At 36.1% G+C, this 25,147-nt stretch overlaps 1 protein-coding gene across 1 annotated transcript in view; it reads right to left on the bottom strand.

Annotated features, from left to right (window-relative positions):
• Positions 1–24,619, bottom strand: part of LOC149558646 (39S ribosomal protein) — a 49,694-nt gene extending 25,075 nt beyond the window's left edge. The window contains exon 1 of the mRNA XM_089832775.1: positions 24,177–24,619. Within this exon, the coding sequence (XP_089688901.1) occupies positions 24,177–24,533 (357 nt within the window). The 5' untranslated portion in view covers positions 24,534–24,619. The remainder of the gene's footprint in view (positions 1–24,176) is intronic.
• Between the last annotated feature and the right edge of the window lie 528 nt (positions 24,620–25,147).

The raw sequence follows: 25,147 nt of genomic DNA on the forward strand, positions 1-25,147 counted from the left end.
GGAAGATTGGAGGTGGATTTTGGCATTTTTGGTGGAAGATTGGAGGTGCTTGGCTATCTTTGTGGTGTTTCTCAGTTGGAGGCTTGACGGCTTGGTGGACAAGCTTGGTGCTCGGTCAATGAAGAAAGGTGGGTGCTCGATCATTACTGGGCATAGTGTTGGCCAATGTGCTCGATCACTAAAGGTACTCAGTTGTCATGTTGCTCAGTTGTTGAAGGAGCTCAGCAAATACTGTTGCTCTACACTCACTGTTGTGCTCGGCATGTATTGGTTGTTCAACATGTGTTGGTTGTTCGGCATGTGTTGGTTGCTCAGCAATGCTTGGGAGTTTGTTGACACTCGGCAGTATGTTGGTGTCCATTGGAGTTCTTGGTACATTTAATGCATGTAGCATGTGATCGTGATGTGGATCGATCTGGAAGTTTGTGTGGACCTATTTGGGTCTTGGTTATCTCTCCTATGTGCACTTAATCATAGTTAAAAACTTGGGGCTTGTCCTAAGTATTTTGTGTGGTTGTATCGCACGTTAACTATAGTTAACATGAGGGTTAATATTTTGTATTTAATGTTTGTTGTGAACCGACTTGTGGCTTAAATATGCATTTAATGCAAGGGGTTTTATTTAATTTGTAATTGCTAGGGCGACTTGTGGCTTAGTTGGGTATAAGTAAGGGGTCTTGTGGGGTCTTTAGTCATTATCATCCAGCTTGGAGAAGAGGATGAAGTGTGGGAGCGAACTTTGAAGGGCTAGTGGCTAAGGCTTGGAAAACTAGGACATTGCTTGGTGGGCTTGCGAGCACAAGTTTAGATCTTCCCTGGAGGTTTCTACCAAATTGTGGATCTATACTAGCCAGGGTTTGGATTGGATCTTGAGTGATCTTGCAAAATTGTTTTGTAATTGATGTTGTATTTGGCCCTAACTCGGAAGGCCTTACAGTCAGGCATATTGCATGTAAACAGTTATATTTATGATAAAATGTTGTGATTTGGTATCAAATATTGCTTTATTGTTGTGTTTCCACTGTGTGGTTATTTGTTGGGGGCTAGGACATCTCCTTTGGGAATTCTCCTACCTTGCACTGCGTCATAAACCTTCATGACAATCACTTCATGGTAAATTACAAATTCATTTCCAAGCTCTCCTTAGATGTCTCGACGACTACAAAGAAAAATTTCAATGCGATTCGAGACTATTTAGTATTACATGTGTCACTCAATAAAGATCTCCGGATTTTCAAAAACTCGTGAACAAGGAATTAAGTGTCGTTAGTTTCCGAAAAAAGAAAGTCCATTTTTTCTTCCTGATAATTGTGCAGAAAATCTTCCGCCTTTATGTATTCCTTAACATAGAGAAAATCAATAGTTACGGACAATAGATCTAATCCAAAGAAAATGGATAGTCTGAGGCATAATCATAATCTAGAGAAAATGGATAAACTACTTCAATATCAGCATAATCATTTGCCCATCTAGCAATATTTGTTTGGGCAATAGGTGTTGTCACTTTATAAAGTTTACAGCATAAGAATATCATAATATCAAAGTATTAAAGCACTGTTCAGAACCCACAAAATTATTGGTCAAGTAATTCTCGAGAAGCATTAAAATCTTAGAACATTCAACATACAGTAAATATTGCAGCTCCTGCAAAAGTCCGATGTTTCTCGTTGCCAAACTTTTGCAAATGAAATATATCATCATAATTAAAAGCTTTTTTCATGGCAAAACATTATGATTTGCAGTTATCTCAGTTCACATAAGTATTTTGAGGCAGAAATGCTGATAATATAACTATTCCCTTGTGCAATCTATTTCCCAATTCGGATTTAAAATGCAAAACTACAAATAACTTTATTATTCATGAAACCTCTTATTAGACCCACCAAGATGGTAGGGTCGACGCTCTGACACCACTGTAATACCCCGGTTAGGTGTCGTTCTCAACCCCTCAAAATGAAACTACAAAATAATGAACAGCAAATGCATGTAACAGATTTTACCAATTATTCAACCAAAATCATCAATTTCATCAATATCACATATTAAAACAACCTCAGATTTGTTATTGCATTGTACATCAGCAATACAATAACTCATATTACCCCCCCCAAAACCAATCTTACAAACAGAGATATAGTCAGATTGGAAGTACTGAAAATCTGAGATACAAATAAGTGCAAGTGAGACACCTGAAATGATGCCTCCACTACGATGGGTTTTTGTCCATCGTCTTCCAACTCGTGCGTTTTCGTCCTCCAAGCGGACTGAAAGCTAAAGCTTCCAATTGACTCTCCAAGAGAGCTCAATATCCAAATCAAATCCAACCAAATATCTAAGCATGTCCAAAATGAACACCTGAATGTCCTTTTATAATTATCCTGGTGTCTCTTCAATTTCCCCCTGCTTTACTCTTCATATTTCTCCCTATCTTATTATTCCACTTTTAATTAATGTCTCCATGTAATAAGAAAGTGGCATAATAAATAGTCTAAATGCATTTCTAGCATAAAAAATGAACCAACTAACTCGGAATAGTAGGTGTGATAGCCCGATGGAAAGCTCTCAATGTGCCAGTCTGAGTCCAATACTAGAATACCAAAATAGAGACCCAATTGACTTACTATAAATAGTAAGTGTCTAAGAAACCTGGCTAAAAAATTCGGCCTGGCCTGAACTACAAGCACCTAGACCAAAACCCGCTCTAATACCTCAAAAAGGTGTCCTGGTTAGCCCATGATAGCATAGCAGAAAGGGCTAAGGACGAGACAACAGTAATGAACCAAAAAAATGGGACCTTACAAATTAGAAATCACATTATGAGACTGCATATGGTTATTGAAAGGTATAGACAGTTTGATTTTGATGGGATAAAAGGATACCCCAATCCGATTTCTCACGATCTAAGAAGAGCCATTCCAAAGTTTTTCGGCAATGGAATTGAACCTGTTGAGCAACATGTTATTAATCTAAAGAACACAATTAGGAATTAGAAGGTCATGAGGATGTTTTCATGATACTTTTTGTGCAATCTTTAACAAAAGACACATTAGAATGATATAGGAGTCTTCCAGACAAATAAATAACAGGATGGTGTGATTTTGTCGAACAATTCATAAAATAGTTCAGGGATCATAACAATACATCTTTTGCTTCAAATGAATTGACAAGCATAAAAAAGAACATGAATGAGTTAGTTTCAAAATTCAACAAAAGATTCAATAAGGTGTTAAACAAAATTCCTAGAGAGATCGGGCTAGTGGATGCTTTTCTGATTGACTTTTATCTAAGTGCATTTGATAGTAAGACTCATTATGAGATAAGGTCTCATATGCCTAGTTATTTGCCACAAGCCTTCAAAATAGCTACAACAATAGAAAATGATAGAAAGGCGGCAGGCAGAGTAAACAAGAGGGATGAAGCAAAGTTATATAATCCTAAAGCCTCTAAAAAGGATGAGTTAAAAGAGATCATGGATGTGCTCAAGGATATAAATATGAAGCAAAACAGAAATAAAAGACCACCATTTCAGAGAAATGACAGACCAAGGTTACATGATATGCCATATAATACAAACTGGAAAGATGGAAAACCAGAGAGACCAAATCATGTTCAGGATACTCATGATCCTTGGAAGAAAGTTAACATAGTGGAAGATGGGCCATGGATGTTGGCCTCAAATTAAATCTTTTCTAAATTGTTAACATAGTGGAAGAAAGTTAACATAGTGGAAGATGGGCCATGGATGTTGGCCTCAAATTAAATCTTTTCTAAATTGTTCTTCCTCTTCATGTTCTGTTAACATTACATCTTACTCAATCAACACTAGAATCAGTTAACACAATAACTACTTGGTTAGCACTGCACATCCTTCACTTTTTAGGTGCTCGATGACAACTATAATAGCTCAGTTAGTACTATGGTTCTCCATTCACCTACCAAACTATCTTGCTTATACATGATATCAACACTTAATTGGATCATGTAAAATAATCAAACCAACATTATACTGTTAGAGTTTAACTCATTCAAGCGCCCATTGAATACCATACACTAATCAACACTTACATCATCATTATACTTTCTTCAAATATTCTTCATCAATAAAATCCTCTTCATGACACTCTATTGAACTAGCATAATGTCTAACCAATTAAGACTTGACATCAATGACAAACAATTGATATGACTCTTTCATATACATTAACAGCATTATCAGTTGGGCTAACAATCTCACCCTTTGGCATTGATGGAAACACATAAGGCATTACATTACATTATGAAACAATAGATCATCAAACCAACACATCTTCAGCTCTCTCACTTCATTTAGGTTCTCTACAACTTCATGATCTCTGCATTAGGTTCTTCTGCTCGATCTGCAACAATATATGCTCCCCCTCAAAATATACTTTTATGTTCAGCAATATCTTCAACATCATTCCCCTCTTTGACAATCTCTCCATTTAACATCAGCAATATCATTATTCACCATCCTTATTATTCTTCATAATCATGCTTCCAATCACTCTCCTAACTTACTCATCTCCCCCTTTGGGTAACTTCACCTTATAGATTTTCTTTTGTTTCATAATAATATATCTCCTTAATTCTACATAGCCCCCTTTGAGAACAATGCCAAAGGTAACTATAAGCTTCAATGATAAACTTATTGAACATTGTAGTTATACCATGTACCTTGCATTTACTGATTACATCCACTTCATTGCAGTAATTTTCACAACTTTAGGAAAGAGTCCCTAAGGAGTGAACTCTTGCATCAACTCCATAAAGATATTCTGATCATCCATGAATTGATGCAACATGCATCCTTTCTCAGTGGATCTTGAATAGGGGAAGGACCTCTAACCTACCTCCTAGATGCTCAAAAGTATCCTTAGGCAATGATTTTGTGAATATATCTGCAATTTGCTCCTTAGACTTCACATACTCCAATCTTACTTGTTTCTCTTGTACTTGCTCCCTCACGTAGTGATACTTCATAGATATATGCTTAGTTTTTTTATACTGCGGGCTGACAGGATTACAGTGAAGAAATCTATAGGATTCTCCCCTTTCAACTTAGTCTATGGCAAGGAAGCAAGACTTCCCCTTAACAAGCTGCTCTTGGTTTATAAGTTCATCACTCAACAACAGTTGGAAGATATTAACTTTACGGAAGAGAGGTTAATAACGTTGGTTGAGCTTGATGAAAACGAGAGGTGTGCCCAAGAACAAAATATCAACAAGCAAAAGCAAGTAAAATTTCTCCATGACAAGAAAGCTCAAAACAGGTCTTTTAAAGTGGATGATTGGGTTTTAAAATGGAACACCAAAGATCAAGGTAAGGGTAGGCATGATAAGTTCAAGGCCCTGTGGTTAGGACTAGTCATCATCTTAAAAAATGCAGGACAACACTTATTTTTTGCAGGATACGGATGGAAGTATGCAAGATTTTCCCATTTATGGACAGTACTTGAAGCCATTCTACCAATGAAGATATTCAGGGGGTTTTATTTTCCCTTTTCAGTTTTCTCTTTCATATTTTATTTATTGCATGGACTAATTCTTGATTTTTGTTCTGTCTTTTGCAGGTCTGCTTCATCCAAAGATAGCTGGGATACTCATTATGCCCGCAAGGAGCGTATGTCTCCAATAAGAGCCAATGATGGAGCCCTTATTCTAAGAAGAACTTGTGCCTCCATATGTGATCTTTTCTAACATTTTTATCATGTATCTTCTCTTGCCTTTCTATTTTTCAATAATAATTTAGTTAATATATACTTTACATGTCCTTAAGTCAAACAGTTCAGAATAAATCATAATCATTGCACAGATAAATCTAATGCCATTCTAACAACTTGAATACTTACTTCATTTGTATCTGCAGTCAATAATTCTATGAAAAAAACTCTTAAGGCATTTGTTTTTGAAGGGCTTGATCTGTTTTCCCTATTTGATCCGCATTCATTGAAGTAATGTGGCATACTCGTATTCTGTTGTATGATTAACCCTTTGAGATATATAGATGGATATTATTCATATGAAAAGAATCCTAATACTTATCAACAATATATAAATTGTATCCCCTGTTTCTCTGGATTAAATAATCCACAAGCAGTACAGATTGAAACAAGTATCCCATGAATCATGCAAGAGCATCTGAGCAGTTTGTGGGTGCGCCAGAAGGATGATTATGTCCATATTTATGCTTATTGATACTCAGAAGACTTGTGAACCTTATTATTTGACCGGGTCTTTTGATCATCACCTGAGAATGGATCTTACCAACTTGCCATTTCTGATGGATTTGGTTATTTATCATCCCATATTTCTTTACAGAGGAGAGTGGAATGATCGCATCTTCACCTTATTACTGGTAGAGGAAGAAGCATCACCAGTATGAACAACAGAGAACTCAATATTCAAATTTCTTGGAATCTATGTGGCAGGAGTCTCTCTATGCCATTCAATTTGCAGAAGACATACATTTTAAAGAAACTCTAGTGTAAATGGAAGTGTATCAATAATCAGTTGGATACACGTTTTTGAATTGGTCAAAGCACCGTATAAGTTTCCTTAGCCCACTTTTTTTGGTTTCTAAGTAATCATCTTGAGATTGAAAGAAATCACAGGTCACGTTTTCTGTTTGATCGTTATTGCAAGTTTCATCGGGTAATTTACATCTTATATTGACTTTTCTGCAAGAGGAAACAAATGAAATTTTTTATCACAGTGATCAGGATTCAATGATAATATTTGTGGATTTTCCTTTGTACCGGCAGATTCTGGATATGTTTAACTTTGATCGCGATCCTAATTTGATATTTAGCATTCTTTTCTTGTGTCTTTCCTGCCAAACATTTTTCATCATTTAATCCCCCGATTAAGTCGTGGATTTAAATTTTATACGTTAATCATATCTTATGCTATTTTGTGTTCTTTACAGGAAGTAGACTCACCATCAAGAAGTTTTTATTAAGGATTGACTTCAGCAGAGAGAGATGAAAACATAATCACCAGCATCTGGAACAGATTCTTCAACATTAACAAACAAGTTTGTGATTTCCTAACTATTGGTCATGGGAGTGCACATCTTCTATGGCTAATTGATCACTATGCAAAGGCATGGATATGAGAACTACTTATCGCGCTGGTGATTTCACCGCCTAAGCGACCCATCTCATATGCTTGGTCATGCAATTGTATCATCTATAGAAAATTATTTTAAGAAATTATATATTCATAATTCATTTACATTAGTAAGTAGTTGAGATTAGGCATTGTGAACGGATGTGTCCATTCCTTACGCACCTTTTCATGTTTTATAAATATATGATAGAAATGAAGAGTGCGGGGCACAATTCTTAAAAATCCAAAAAACAATATCATATTTGCATATACTAGACTTCCATAGGCAAAAAATTATTTTTTTTGCAAACTCTCAGGGTGTGGATCATTGTAAAAGTGAATAGGATATTTGTACACTATATGGAGGAGTGAAAGCACTAGATCGATCATTAGGCATGAGCGTCTCCATTGTTTTTCATTCTTGGCATAACCAGTAAGCATTTTATTAGAGTTAAAAAAATACTATGAAGTTCGTCCTTCATAATTACTTATACTTCTACGAGCATTTGAACATCATATTTGTAATGAGGTCATTTACTGCATCTTAAATTCCAATATCATAGGTATTGTGAAATAAAAAGTTGATCTGTGTCCATTCTATCTCCCTACCTTAAGAGTTAAACTTCAATCTAAACTTATGTAAGATTGCATATTTGTATGATCTTTTGCATACTGATGATAAAAGTGTTCATATGACTTTATAAAGTTGTATGTAAAAACTGATAATAGTAACTCTATTGCCCTTTTAACTTAGGCCATGGTCTTTACATTATTTGCATTATATCATTTCATAATCTTGGAGTTGGCAATTATTTATTTTCCTCCTTTTGGATGATGTAATATATTAATTATCATAATTCTTATTTTAAAACATTATTACCTTCTAGTAATTATATTCATTATTTGTTTTAATTCAGAATATTTAAGTTATATCAAGATTCATCTCAAGCATTCACATTTTGATCATTTGACAAAAGTATTGAAATCAATATAGTCTTGCCATATTTTCATTTTGCTTAAGTGGTGCAAATTTGAAGGTTTTCTCAATTTCTTGCCTCGTGGAAGACTTTTGTTGCACTTGTGATTAGATTATCTGTTAAAAATCTCTTGGACTCGAGGCATTAGTTCAAGATTGGGCATACCCACTCTCAGATTTCCAAATGCGTGGTTTTGGGAACCAACAAGGTGAATTGTAAAATTTTCTTATTCGAGTTCAAATCTTGCATACATTACGATATTTATTAAATATGTGTTCTTTCATGGCACTATCTTCACCCAATCATTTGGCGAAAGATCGATTTAGCTCATTTTCCTTGGAGGAATTATATTATAAAGCACTTTCTTATGGTATTTTTTATGATAATATGATAATTCTGATTACATATGGAGTCAATAATCAGAAATTCTATACAATTAGATTTAGTCTTTTCATTAGTTTTTTATTAGGTGAAAGGAGCCCTAAAGTCATATTCAAAATAGGTTTGAGGGGGCCCTAAAACCCCACAACTAAAGATATTCAAGACTGCTCACATAGAAGAAATTGGACAAAGCGAAAAGGGGCAAACTAACTAGTTTCCAGTACCAAGATGAAATGTTGCATAAGAAGGATAAAGGCCCAAGAGAAACCATCATGCAACCCACCGACAATAAAAAGGATTATCCTTTAGACCCCTTTTTATGGGATCAAAGGGTCATGTCAAAAGGAGCATATTCCTTATTTTCCTTTGACAGTTATCCAACCTTCTTCAAACTTGGCAGCCTCAGCCTGCCAAGCAATTAAATCTTCCACTGAACCACCCAAAAAGAGGCCAACACAAAGTGAAGATACAACAGAGCCAACACAAAGCGAAGAAGCAGCAGATCCAGCAAGACCAACTGGGCTAGGGCCAGACACATCCCTAGACAAACAAACAAGCAAAGAGATAGAACCAGCATACACATCAACAAGTACCCTAACAACATCAGCAGACACCCTAACAATACCAGCAGAACGGACAAATCCAGCAGAAGGAACTATAACATAACCATCAACAAGCTCAGACTGAGACAACGCGGCACTACTGGAATTAATAGCTAAAGGGACATCAGTGTCACCAATATCCACAAAAGATGAATCAAACAAGAGCCCAGCAAGCAGAACCGGGAAAACTTGAATCCAACTCCAAAGAATGATCTTGCATACTCGCTTGAGAAGAACTCTTAAATACTGTAAAATGTTGAGAAAAGGCACCTTTCCATCATGAAGAGGGGTTCTTCAATTTAACTTTCTCTAAATCACATTTAGCTACAACATGCCCAATCTTTAAGCATCTTCTACATCGCAAAGGAATCCCTTCATAGTCCAAGGGTTGAATCTAGGAACCCTTACAAGTGGAGAGTTCGATCTCTACAAGCAGCCCTTTAGAAGCATAAATATCAACCAAAATAGAAGTGTAGGCAGAATGCATAATATCAGAAGAATCCACAACTACCACAAGAAATTCCCCTAGAGCTTTACTCACTTCCTCTAGGAAATGGTCCACCCAAAGATGAAGTGAGAGCTAGGGGAGTCTAGCCCAAATTGACATTTTCCAAAAGGATTCAAACAAAGGATTGAAGTCCTTGTGCCAGGGTTTCATCATCAAACGGAAGCAATTATCCCACGTAAAAAAATGCTTACACAAAATAATCCCTCTATCCCCCACATTTTCAAACTTGGCAATAAAGAATCCCTTGGGCAAAGAAAAAATCTGAACCGATTCTAAAATGATGGGTTCCCAATGCTTGGAGATCCATTCACGAAGCCCTAGGAGAGTGGGCTTGAAACCCTTAGACCAGCAAATAATCACACAGGAGGAAAGATCAAAAGTTACTTGATCAATCTTAGCAATTGTCTCATCATCCAACTTAATAGCAATAGACCGACAAGCAGGGAAAGGCAAAGAGATAGCTACAGATTCCTTACCCGTGCGACAAGCTAGGCACTCCACAAAAGAACCCCTAGGACCAATAGACATCAAAGGGGGAACCAGGAAAGAATACACCAACCCAATAGTAGAGCTAGCCATACGATCATCTTGTACAAGCACGTGAACCCCATCAGCAAAGATTGCAGATCCATCTGCCAAAGGCAATGACACACCCTCAACTGCAACAATATGAGTAATGGCACTAGGAAGAGTCGCGCCATTAGCCGCAACCTCTCTGCCAACTGTCACAGATTGTCTTCCAACTGTCGTAGAATGCTCACCAATAGCCGCCAACAAACACGAGGAACCAACAATGAGGCCTTTGACCGCATAGATGCCCAAATCAGCATATCTCTTTCATCGTGCCAAGGCTCACATTATTGACCAATTTTTCAAGTAAAGAAGCTTCAGGGAAAACCCCAACGATACCATCAACCAAATGGGATGCAAGAGGCCCAACAACGGCAATGCCAACAACATTGACATGGACACCACACACCACTGCAAGAGTCCCTGGAGACTACTCAACACTAGACACAGACCATAGAACAAGTGCAAAAGGGGCATTTGAATTGACCGAGCGGGAGATCACTTGTTAAGCGATGAAGGAAGCACAAAGGGCATCGTCATTAAGTATTGTGTTTTCTTTAGTTGTTACCAAGGTTACCCCATGTTTTCGAGATAGGGGACAAGGAGACAAGTTTCCAAGATGATAAAAAAATTTGCCAATTTTGAGGATGGCTATATAACAATAGGGAAAATTAAAACATGAAAAGAACATTAAAATATTCATATGAAAACATGGATAAAGCATGCACGTATACATGATATGACACAGGAGAAGGCAGGAGTATCCCCAAAGGAGATGTCGTAGCCCCCAGCTATACAACCACACAGCAGAAACACAACAACAAGAAGCAACAATGCAAGATCTAATACCAAATTACAATAATATATTCATAAAATATAACTGATTACATGCAATGTGTCGGGCTGTAAGGCCTTCCCGGTTACAGCCAAATACAAAGCAAGTAATAGTTTTGCAAGATCCCTCAAGATCCAAATCAAACCCTAGCTAGTCCAGATCCACACTCTGGTAGAAACCCCCAAGGAAGATCTCAACTTGTCCTCGCAAGCCCACCAAGCAATCTCCTTGTTTTCCAAGCCACAGCTACTAGCTCTTCTCCAACTTCATCCAAGATCTAAGTGTAAACTACCTCACATTCAACGCTCTATCCACACATTCACAACTCCATCACAATCCTGTTGTAAACTGCCTCACATTCGGCGCTCTGTCCACAGACTCAGGAAAAACTCACTCTTCAGCTACCTCCTCTTCTCCCAGATGGATGAATAATGACTAAAGACTTCCCCACAACCCTTACTTATACCAATCTAAGCCACAAGTCGGCCTAGTTTATTACAAACAAAATTAAATCCCTTACATTTAATTTAGGTTGAGCTACAAGTCGGCCACAACACAAATTAAATACCCATACATAAATTAAATGCCATAAGTCGGCTCATAGACAACTCCGCACCAATAGAAACCAAAACCATGCTGAGCATCAGCAAAACAAAGCCGAGCACCAGTAAATCCTAAGCAATGCTGAGCTCCAAACAATGTCGAGCTCCAAAGACCATGCCAAGCTCCCAAAGCATGCCGAGCTCCTAGAGCATGCCAAGCTCCAAGACCATGTCGAGCTCCCAAACCATGCTGAGCTCCATAGAAACATGCTGAGCTCCAAGACCATGCTGAGCTCCATAGGACATGCCGAGCTCCTAGACCATGCTGAGCACCAGTCCAAGCACCCTCCAAAGCAACTACCAAGCCTCCTCCCATGAACTCCAAAGTAGTCATTGAGAAAACCCAAGATGCTCCTACATCATGATAGTACCTTAAAATATAGGAATTAGCAGAATTCATATACTGAATTTGTTACTTTGAAAATCAAAGTCAAATTTCCTTTAGAAGTCAAAGTCAAAGTCTTCTCCTATCTGTCGTACGTTTCTAGAATGGGACGGTTAAAAAATACTCAAGATGTGTTCCCAAGTAACACTGGAACAGATTAGGTCAGTGGATAGTTTGTCTTTTTGTTCCTTTGTCGGCTTGCCATCGTCTTGCTCGCACTACAACCAACTACATTGATATGGGCCACCATCAATTGTAGCATGGTCTTCAAAAGGTCTGATACCAATAAGAGTATGGTAGCTTGCAAAATTTGTCTCCTAGTGTTTTTTTTAGACTTCGACCATAGGTGAGTATTGTCAGTATCATGTGAAGTTCTTCGTTCTTCCTCCATCACTCATTCAATATCAACCTTGGCTCCCTCAATCTTCCCTTTTTCTTATTGGGGTCAAGCTATGTCTCCTTGGCTTGAAGCTTGGAGATCACCAATACCTTCAACTCATTATTTTTTATGTCCAACATATTTATCCCTTTTTGCTTTGGACAGACAGTGTCTTCATGGTTCTCCAAACCACACCATTTGTACAACAAAATTCCACTTCCCTACCCACTTTAACAACCCTGTGCAAAGTGACCCTACTCATTGCATCTCTAGCATTGGATCATGGGTTGCCCGTTCGCATCATACTAGATCCAACTTCAAAGTGTATAATTGTTGTTGTTATTGTTCCTTTGTCGATTGTTGTAGTATCCACCTGCCAAGGCGTTAGAGTTTGACGTTGGCCTTAGCGGTATGGTTGGTGGAGTTGCCTTCTCTCCTTGGGTGAAGAGCACTTGTGTGCTCTTGGCCTTTAAGTTGTACTGACACTCCTTAATGGAGTATCCCAGTACTTTATAGATGTCGCAAAAGAACTACCTTAGGCAATTCACCTTTGTGTGGCCTTCAACTTAGTAGTCGTTGCATCTCAATTCTTTGTTATCCTTGGTATCTTTTCTCTCTTTGTGCTCAACTCCATCATCTGCATCATGTTTGTTTTAAGAACCTGCACAATCTTGGATTATCTATTGGTGCATTCATCCATGCTATCCTTGCCCCTGGCCTTCTTCTTCCCTCGAGACTCTCACTCTCGATGTCTATTCCCTGATTGTAGGCATCAACATATGAAGAGGGGGGTACCACCTTCATTTTCTTTTGCAGCTAACAATTAACCCTTCGATCAACCACCTCTTTTTCAGTCCATCGATTGGCTAGTTTTCCAACTCACCAAGCAACTCTCTTAGCCTATAATTGTAGACTTGTAAATTCTCATTCTATGTCTCGTGTTATAGATTTATGCCACTATCTCATTATCCTCTTAAAGAAGTTTAAATTCTTTTAAGTGCTATCCCACATTTCATGTGCTCTTGGTAAGTGTACCAATTGAAGGTAATTCCCCTTAGGGTGATAGGAGTGCCTTCAACCAATAGTTATGATCATCCTTGCCATTGGCCTCCCATATGGTCACACAAGTCTTGCAAAGGCCGGTAAGATCCTCTTATCCATCCCTATGAGCTTAGAGAGCTTTTGCTTCTTTAGGGTCTTCACCATCTTTCTGGCTCGATCGATGCCGATGTCAAACGAGACTAAAGTGGTTCTTGTCGAAGATTGTAGTTGTGATAGAGATTTTTGTCTCTGATTTTATGAAATAGAAATAGGACCATTATGACCGTTATGGTCCTCTTCAACTAAAGAAAACATTTGTAATAATATTTGAAATAATTATACGATGGACTATTAGACAGCAAAGTTTGACTACCAAATGTAATGTCTCACCCATAAAATAAAATGGTTACCAAAAAAGTTTATAACGGATAATAAATACTATTTGACAATAAATGTTAGCAGTCTCGTGTCCATCAAACTCGGCTCAACACCGTCCAAATGCTCACAACATCATTCAACTTGGCATCGTCTGTGCACTCACAACCTTTAAGGAGCATTTGCAGAAGATGGTATTATTCGAAGCGGACTGTAATCGGAGCCTGGCGGACACATCACTCTAAAGTTTACCTGTTAGAAAAGTGTTGCCAACTGGAAGTTTACCCGAAATTGATACAAGACAAATGGTGTAATACACTATAAACAATGGCTTTTGTTTGACGTCGTTTTACCACTATAGACCGTCTGTTGTCACTTGTACCCATTGCGAGAAAAGAGAGACAAATGTGGAAGGTGAAATCCATTTGAAAGATTTTTAAACTTTGCCCAATCCCAATTCAATAAGCCACCGTACGTAAGACAGAAAACTTTATTTCCTAAGGACTTTTGTGGGCACCATAATAATGGACTTTTCAAACTCTTGCAGATACAATCGCTGTAAACCATCAAAAGCTCCTGAAATTGCCATCTTGCAATGTTAAAAAATAAATCAGAAGCTATTAAAAGGCCAATGAAACAATCTTTGCCACATATAAATTTTTGTTTCTTTGATTTTTTTTAACCAAGTATTTATTCTTTGACATTGTTTTCTCAAACTATATATAGCTGTTATGAACTAAAATTACATTTCTACACTGTTAAAAAATAGGATCTGGCATTTACCTTGCAATGCATTTCTAATGGCATGAAGAGAAATTGTAGCACATAATCATTTTGCAGATTCTTGACCAGTGACTAAAATTGGGAGGGAAACCCACCTAACAGATAAACCAATTAACGATTTTAAACCAATTCACTAGTTTTTCCCCCTCAACAAATTATTACTTTTGATATCAGCTCAATCTGATTGGGGTTGTAAACAGACTTTTTTAGAAGCATTGTGAATTTCCTGAATTTCTTTACAATATTACTTGAGCTAAAAGCCATCATTGTTGACAATACTCTATAAATAACATGTCAAAATAAAGTTAAAAGCAATTTCCCCAAATAAAGAAGAGGGAGATAATTGGTTTTTGTCATTCTTCATATTCACACTCAAAAATTGCTCTTAGATTAGTGATAATTACTACTCATTTATTTGTTCGTACCAGTCATTTTTTTCTTGAGTAATTTTTTAAAATTTAGATTAAAACCTAAGTTTGAACTGGTTCGAAGTTCGGGTCCAGTTCGAACTTGGTTCGAACTTGGTTCGACCAGGGTTCTATTTTTTGCCTGCTGGTTTGACCAGGGTTCCATTTTTTGCCTGCTGGTTCGATCTGGTTTGAACCACATGTTTTGTGGGCCCCGTGGATGCAAAATTTATTCAATTGTCAGCATCCACAACCCTAAAAGGTTGTTACGAAATGCTTTTGATGGCCTCTCATTGTCATATTTTGTGGCCTCTCATTGTCATTTTTTGAAGAATTTGATGCGAACAGCATTGTTGCTGCTGCTGATCCCATTGGCCTTAGCTCTATTGCTGAGTCAACTAATGCCAAAGAAGAAGAAAATGAAGAAGGACAAGAAGATGAATATGAAGAAGAAGATAAAAATTGAAGAGCTTAGAATATTAATAGATTTTTATTCCATTAGTTGAACAATGAATGTGAAACAATGATTCTTAAACTTGATGCTACAATTTATTTTTAATGTTTTGAATCTTTGATGTTGAACTATATGATGGTATGAGCACTATGACTATATGATGGTAAGATCACTATGATTACAAGTTTATGGTGTTTTTGTTATTTAAATGTGTTTATGCTCCTATGCCACATTCTTATTTTAACTCATACTTCATAAATATGTATATATACATATATTTTTTATAATTTTTATATGTTTTGTACTAACGAACCCAAACCCCTTTCCAAAATTTTGACAAACTTGCGAACCGGTTCTTGAACTTTGAACTTGGAATCGAACCCGAACCAGTAACTTAGATTAAAACTATGCTTGATATAGAATATTATTAAAATATCCAAGGTAAGAATATGCGCTCTGAGTATTCTGTACTATACAAAGTGGAGGTGTATGTGGATATGGATATATGTTTTTTCATAACAGGCTTAATTAAATCCAAATGCTAAAGAATGATGAAGCAAGTGAATGTTACTGCCACAACATTGGTAAAGCTGCCAAGTCCGCAAGTTTGTTCTTGCAGAAATTTTCCACCCAACACCACAACTTTTCTCTTGCAGCAATTTTCAGATTGAAATGGGTATGGGAGCCTTAATTTTTGTAATAAATTAAGGCTCCATCAAAATGCATAAAGGTATTTACATGAAATAAGAATGATACAGCAATTACATATAACGAAAGCTACATATAATAAAAGAGACAATGATATCAAAGTAGTTTTATTAAAGAGAATGAAAGACAAAGTATGTCGGCATGTGAAAAATACAAGAGGGATCCAGTATCGTGCAAGCAAACAATATATTATTCAGCAATACAGTCTATGATTATGATTTACAGAGCTTGTATAGTAAAGACAAATGAATTTCATATTTCCAGAATCGACGGTATTGAATGGTCACAGATAAGAGACTAACCTAACTAAAATATAACTTGTTTTCAGCATATAAGTTAGACAGTGCCAAATCATACACATGTCCATATTAGAGATTAAAAGAAAAATAAACAATTAGGAAGCAACACATATACCATCAGAAGAGTGCAATTGATATAGTCTTCCCAACAGAAAGTGGAGCGGTTGAATATAAAAGAGCGATCAGAAACAGAGGAGGAACAGTATACAGCCATAAGCGTTCAAATGAAATATAATATGTGTGTCTAGAAAGAAGCACAGTCAAAGTGTCATTAGGTTTGAAGATTAACACATAGGCGGCATCAAGCATAGTGTTGTACGAACATATTAAAGGTATATATTGGCATGTTTCACTGAAATATTCAGAGAAACCTCAGACAATTATAAGAATGTCAAGATACCATCATTAAACAAAGCAGCGAATCATAAATAATATGGAGTATATGTTTTGTCTTCGAGGAAACTCATCAGGAATGAATCACAGTGATAATCATAAATATGAGGGAATAATTTTGAGGATTAAAAACCAGTAGTATATACAGAGGAGCCATCACAAATATGGTATATGTGAAGGATGTCATGATACCATAATTAATACAAAGCAGCAAATCACAAATAATATGGAGTATATGTTTTGTCTTCGAGGAAACTCCTCAGGAATGAATCGCGGTGATAATCATAAATATGAGGGAATAATTTTGAGGATTAAAAACCAGTAATATATACAGAGGAGCCATCACAAGTTTGTTATATGTGAAGGACAATGAGAAAAGAGTCTCACAGTGAAGAGAGAAAAGATATACAGGTTGAATACAGAAGACATATGTGTCAAAAACATTCAAATTCGGAGCAACTTAAATCACCAACAAAATAATTAATACACCCAGCCATCCAAGGTCATAATGAGTCGAGCAATAGAAATAAAATGGCATAAGGAAGAAATGATAAAGTGCTTGTTTGTTACGACAATATGTGGCATCTAGTCACCAACCACACAAGCGATGTAGTGTTCTTCAAACCATATTCAGGGAAAGAGAAACGAAAGTATATCGAAACATGATGCAAAGTTTTGATAAATGCATAATCTGCAACCATCTACAGGTTCGGTGCAAAAGAAGAAATGTCTCGGATATCAACTTGACACAGCAGTGGATTGACCTAAATTATCATATTCGATGAAGGAAATATTAAGAATGAACCACTACAAAAATGGTTAAAGTAAAACTTAACTAATACAAAGATATGTCATGTTTATTAAAAAAAAATCAAGAAGCTCGATTGGGAAGGGAGGAGATATGACTCTTGACTTTGAAAAGTCATCCTCTTTTATGTTTTGAAATATAAATGAAGCTTGCTACCAATGAAAAAAGTAAGTGGAACAGAAATGAAATATTAAGTAATAAGAGAGCAGTGCAAGTATAAGTGAAGAGTGATTGAATAAGGAATTTGAGTGGCTGCGGATGGAAGTATAAAAAGAGAGTGAATAAGTAAAGATAAGAATCAACATATAAGAAGGTTAGTGGAGACAAAATAAAATTAAGTTACATCAGAATATTAAAAAGCCAGTGCAATATATATATATATATATGTATATATTCAGACTTGTCAAATCTGAGATATATAATTTTGAAAGTGTGTGAAAAGGAAGGGTTGGAGTATAAAGAGCAATATATGTGGCAGATTAAAATAATATATAGATAGATTTATCTAATATATTAAAAAGAAAAGGGCATAGAGAAAATCTGAAAACATATAAAGGATTTGTGAAGATATATAAGAAAGAAAGAAAAAATATAGAGAAAGATTCAAGTATCCATCATCAGTTGGGATAAGCAACATCAACAAGGTGGAAAAGCAGTTTGTATGCAATGGGTTGGTGCTCACGAAGGCAAACAGTGAGGGTTGGTGCTTCCAGTGGGTCGGAGTCTACGAAGTGTGGGAGTTGGAGCTTCCAGTGAGTTAGTGCTCATAAACAAAAGGGTTGGAGCATCTAGTAGGTTGTAGCCTACAAAACATTATAAAAGATCAAGTTTATATAAAAATCATTTATTTGCCATGGTTTTCTCCCGCATTGGGTTTCCACGTAAATCATTGTGTTAATGTGTTCAAGTGCATAATTGTTCATTTCAGCATTTGAAGTTAATTGTTTGGATTAAACAGATTCTGAGGATTCTGAAGATGATTAGTTTGGCCCCTGACTCGGGAGGGTGATTGCATGGGTCCCATAGACTACTTTAGTCTCGTGGACGTCATTAAAATCTATCATATCATATCATTCATTACTGAGCAACTTATTTACTACACCTGTAGGTTCTGGTACCACTGAAGATGAAATTTATGCATTATCAGACACATCTCCTGATAATCCCTTTGACATTAATGCTTTATCAGTCTTTATAGAAATTCTTGTCAAAATGGAATGAGAATTGCATCAAGCTCCATGTTTGAAGAATGTAAAACTACTCCTATGGCTTTTCTCAGTTTCTTTAATTAATATGTCTTGGTATGCTACTTGTAATATTTCAACTAATGCTGTTGTATATATATAATGCTATATACGTTTGTATCTCACTGTGAAATCTGAAGCTGTTATATATATATTCCAACTACTTTTCAAGGGACTTATGTTCGGTGGTTTCACCAATTTGAATAAATTAAGTTTTGTTATGTACAAGGTAATGTAATGACAAAGGGGTCACCAGGTAGTCGTAGGGAAGCGTCAATTTGCACTCTTATCTAACTGCCAATTGCTTTATATTGTAAGTTGGTACTGAGGGCAAACTAGCATTGTGTAGACATTACATAGAATGAAAAGATATATCTCTACCTATTCACTATTGAATGTGTTGTATCTATATGATATGTTCTTTAAATTCTGTTTATATTTTTGTTTAATCTGAATTATAACATATGCCCCGAAGGGAGTAAACACAGGGTCTTTAGATATTAAAAATGGTAGGCATCTGACAGCACCATTCAGGTGTTTCAGGAGTATATCTGTTTGTCCAGTTTTTCATCCGATGTAGACAATACCAACACATCATGGTGTAGAAAAGAGTTTTAAAATTCAAACTTTTTTAAAGCCCAAAGTTTTACATTATTAAAAATTTATATAGTTTAGACTTTATATTTGCCCTAAATATCTCATAACCATTCTGGAGGATGAAGTTCATCTGTCTATTTATATCTGCGGGAAAGATTCTAGTTATCGCCATTACAACAGGGTTTTCCATTCTATACCTTTTTTAGGGCATAATAAGCTTGCAAGGAGGGGAGGTCTTGTTGCAACAGAAGGAGGTCCAAGGCGGATGTACTCCAATTTCGTTGTTCAACTATCTGAACTGTGGGCACTCTATCAGAACTATGGGGTGTGCTATCCTGAACTATCTATACATGGGGGTGCGACTCTCTAAACATCGATGTAAACTATGATGAGGTGAACCCTATCTATCTATGGAACCCCTAAATTATCCCTATCCAAACAAAGGGGGGTCACGTCCTCGACCATACCTGAAGTGTTTGCCTTGACTGTAAATAGGACCTTCCTCCCCGGGTGGGAGGAAATAATTAGACCTACCACCCACACTACCAAAATTCCCCCTCCCCCCACAAGAACATTGGGCCAACCTACTATACTATATGTAAGTATAAATGGATGCATGGATGTATGTATGCATGTCCAAACTGAGCACGGCCAAACCCAAGGAAAAAACAATACGATATTGGCCAACCCATACCCAGCTTTGTGCCCAAACTGCGGCTTAGTGATACAGAAATATGACTTATTTTATTGAATTGAACACCTTAAAGATAATAGAGATTAACACATTGGTCCATGGTTCAGGTTCCAAAATTCACTGATTCACGTTTTTTGCAGGTTTGGTACAACTAGGTTCAGCCTAAAATATATACACATATAAGTTAAGTATATGAACTAAGTAGTGTAGCTTAAGTCAGCAATTATAGCAGACAGGATTTTCACAATCTATGTTCACTACCAATAAATGAAGAAGAGTGGAAAAATATATGTTAATACAGCTATGCATGATTCAAAAGCTTTGGCATCAAAATCAACATAGCTAGAAAAAAAGTTTGCAAATGATGGTTGAAGCTAAATCCTTTGCCTGGCAGTTTAGTGTGCATTTCTATGACCTAGGTATTGTTCACCTATCAAAGCTATTTAGAGATTTCATTTGATAGATACTCTGCTAGGGTCCTTAAAGAGGAATTCATCAGTTGAATTTTCTCAACCAGCGTAATATTAAAGAGAATAAGTGCTATCTAGAATCGTTAATACTACCAAGACAAAAACTGCAAGAGATTGAGTTAACATCTTGCCTTCATGGGATCAGACCGGGGAGGGTTTTTATATTCTAGTGCTTTTCTGATCTAGTTGTACAACTAAAAGCTAGCAAAAAGACTTACTGCATTTGAACACATGGTTAATTAGCCATTACGAGCTACAATATTTTGTATTGAATTTAATCAACTTGCATGATATAAAAGTAAATAGAATATTCAACTGCTCTAGAAACAAAAATTGGAAATATTTAAAAAAATCAACGACAAAATATGATTGATGTTGAAATTTTAAATACTTGCCTTAGCATGTCTAATGAGAATTTTCTCACCTAGGGAGTTTTTGAACCAACTCTTCTGTAGCCATCTCAAATATTGAGAGCTTTTATTAGATATAAAAAATGACATGCTAGGATTTCTCTTGCTATCAAGCCCATCAAATGGTTGTATGGAATTAGAGCATTTGACCAGCTATAGCCTTTGAGAGTTCAATTTTATCAACTTTCATAGTATCAAAACCAATATGACACTGAATTTTACCATGTGAGATCACTGCAGAAGATAATTGAGGTTAGAATCTTTCCTTGGTTGATTATATGAAGGCTTTGACATCCTAAGCTATTTATAAAGCTAGGGATCATCCAACAATCAATGCTAGTAAGAGATTTATTGGATTTAAACAGATGATCAGCTAGGGGTCTTTTAAGCGTGGTAATCATAAGCTAAGGTTTGTATGAATTGAATTATATCAACTTGCATGCTCCCAACACTACTACAACATTCAAAAGGATCTTGAATGACAGTAAAAATACTTTGAAAAAACTCCAAGACATGATTGAGTTTAATTTCTCATCTCGGCAGGTCTAGTGAGGTGAAACAGGGATTTTTCAGCTTTCAAAGCTAGCAAGAGAATTTATTGGATTTAAACACATGACCAGCTGGGATTTATCCAGCTATGAAAGTTGTTACTGGTTTTGTTGGGCTTGAAAATACAACCATCTAGGGTCTTGCCAAGTTGAGGTTTTATGAGCTGGAATTTTGTAGTGAGATTTTTCATTCGTTAAGATTTGTAAAAATTGAATAACATCTACTTGAAGGCCACCAAATGACAAGTATCTACTTCTATAAACAATTGCAAAGTATGATTGACTATGATTGACACTACTTTCTCTCCTTGGGTTTAGTAATGATTTTTCTCAGTTACAGTTATGCAGCTCCCTAAGCTAGCAAGAGAGCTTTATGGGGTTTGAACCCAAAGTTCAATAGTGCTATTGTTGGTTTTGAACATATGACCGGCTGGCTTTCCTCCAACTTCCAAAGTTAATTACTAGTTTGATTGGATTATCAAAATATTTACTAGTTTAATTAAATTTGAGAAATTGACCACCTGGTTTTTCCCCAGATTCCAAAGCAGCTTACTAGTATGATTGGGTTTGAGCATATGAGAAGCTAGGTTTTTTCCAGTTTGAAATGCCCTTACTAGTTTAATTGGATTTGAGCATACGACCAGCTGGATTTTCCCAGTTTACAAAGCTACTTACCAGTTTAATTGGATCTGTTAGTATAAAGTATTACATTGTTATTAAATGTATCATATTGATTAGGTTAGATAGTTAAAAAGTAGTTTGTGCACAATTAAAACGTTTAACTGATTTGTACTGGCTGCACGAACATTATAAAATACCTACCGAATGTAATATCTATGACATTGAAAGAAAATAATATTTTCTCTATTTTCATAACAACTAGTATCACGGCCTTGGTAATTTTGGTACCTATGAAAGACAATTAATTCTACTGCAATGTTGAAATTAACGCTAAGAGAAGAAATGTGATTGGTATATGAAAATTGCTATCCAAAGGGAAGTCTTGTGCAGAAAGATGGAAATGAATATGTCATGACTTCAAAAATTCTCACGCTTAAGTTAGAAAGGCAGATGCCTATGATTTTGGCTGCCAACATTTGTATGTATTTTTGTTCTGCATTTGAAGGAATCGTTTTTGTTCTACATTTGAAGGAATCATCATTGCTTGGTAAATGCAATACTTTTAGTTTTATTGAATATTATATAATGCATGGGGCTTTAAATTCTAAAATATTATAAAAGATATTCTAGCATATGTTGACAGATTGGCAAGAGTGACTTTTACATTGTTGGATTTGCCCATTGCAGTGTTCGTTACATTTGGTGCCTGTTAGGTGGTGTCCCTTATACCGTCTCAACTCAAGCAAAGTATATCAATGAAAAGAAAGCCCATAGATCATATGCTAAGTTGCACAATACATTCTTTGATGCTTTGATAAGTGGATGACATTCTTGGACACTTTGATCAGTGGTCGGATCCATTATTGGTTGAAAGCTTTATCATGTATATATGTAGATTGTTCTTTGGGGCCATCTTTCTTCCACATGGTGCAACCTTCAAAGTCTCACTTGAAATATCAAATGGATAATTTGTAATAGGCTTACTTTGGAGGTTGGCAGCAAAGGAAGATGGAGGATTTTAATCATCTAAAGTTAGCTTCTCACTTTGAGATGATATTTTGTTTGAGAAGCATTTTTGGCTTTCTGGTTTTTTGTTTATTCCTCCTATTGCTGACATTCTTGAGGATACATGTATTGTGAAGTTTCATTTGTGGAGACAAGGGGTTTTGTGTAGAGTTCAATATGGATGGTTGTCCAGTAGCTTGTGAGGCTGTGATCGGGAATTATGGAGGGAGAACTTGGGTATCTCAGATAGGGGCTACACCTTTACAAGGGTTATGAGATAACATGATGGAACTCTGCTTGATTCAGGATTTGTTTCTTCAGTGCAGATTTTCACAAAATATGTATACATTTTGTATTCAGCAAATTTTAAAATGTAAACTTTAAGGGAGGTTTCTCAATAAGAATCTTTAGTATAATGTATTACATTGTTATTATATGTATTATATTGATTAGGTTAGATAGATAGAAAGTAGTTTGTGCACAGTTAAAATGTGTAACTGATTAGTTAAAATGTTTAACTGATTTGTATGGACTGCACAATCATTATAAAACACCTATCGAATGTAATATCTATGACATTGAAATAAAAGAATATTTTCTCTAGTTTCATAACAGAATTCGAGAATATGACCAGCTGGATTTTGCCCAGTCTCCAAAGCTATTCACTAGTATAATTGAATTTGAGCATATGGCCAGCTGGGTTTCTCCCAGATTCTTAAGCAAGTCAACGTTTTAATTTGATCTGAATATAGGATCATCTAGGGCTTTAATGAGCTGGGTATATTAAGTGCTAGGGGTTTTCATTGGTTAGGGATTTTATGAATTCAATAACAATGGCTTGGGAGCCACCAAAACTAGCACGAGACTCAAATGTTCTAAAACGACAATAAAAATGCTTCAAGGAAAACATTTTTTTAAAATGTGCAGAAGGTGTTAGGTGTTAAATCCTTGCCTTGGTGGGCTTAGCAAACTGGTGTAGCTCCTCTTCAGGGATCGTCACAGGCCACGATTGGCCAGCTTCCTTAAACATCTGTTGAGTCTCCAACATCCTTCCCGTTTCCAAAATCTTCTTGCGAATTGTCTGCGCGTTGGTTATGGAACCGTCGATTGATTCTTCGATGCCACTGCTGTATGTGATAGTTATTTGAGGATGGTGTTCGTCCGTCCGTCTGTTGACGATAACCTGGCAGCTGGGGTTAGAGTCTCTGGCCTTGAGCGAGCTGCACTGCGCTAGGAATTCAAGCGCCGACGCAGCTCTCGGATCGAATGCATTGAATTCGATCTTCACTTTCGACAGAAACTTCAACATTTCGCCTCCCTTGTTCCACTCGCCGCCCGGAGGGTATCTCTACTTAAATCACATAACCGTTTAGCTTTTTCTAAGAGACATTTTGATAGTTTGATTAGATTTTTATTTTCAAATTTGCAGGCTTTAATTTTTCAGTTCCTTAATCAAGAACAATGATTTTTTTAATGAATAGACCTTTTTCATTAATGTTTTTGTTTTTAATATAATTATGTTATTCATTAAATTTGTAAGTGTTATGTAGATAGTGTTTTATACAGTGTTAAAAATGACTAGTAGATTTGTTCTACAAATATATAGAATGAACATGTTTAGTTTAATCCTATGATGATTTTTTTATTAGAGAATTTAAACAATTTTTTATAGATTAAAAGCTTATTATCATTATTAAAATAACTATATATTGAATATATGATACTTATCAAATTATAATTATAAAATTATAAAATTTAATGTATCTATCATTTTAAGGATTAATAGTGGGCATGTCTTTTGCTTTGTATTATAAATTAATATGTTTATTCTTAGCTAATAGTAAATGGTATGATTAGGGAACAACCCATTGGTAAATTGCAAGCCTCTCATCGCAAAGGTCTTGGGTTTGAATCTACTCGAAA

The sequence above is a fragment of the Cupressus sempervirens genome, chromosome 5 (assembly GCF_028749045.1).
Source record: "Cupressus sempervirens isolate cs-2001-9-10 chromosome 5, ASM2874904v1, whole genome shotgun sequence".
Classification (NCBI taxonomy): domain Eukaryota; kingdom Viridiplantae; phylum Streptophyta; class Pinopsida; order Cupressales; family Cupressaceae; genus Cupressus; species Cupressus sempervirens.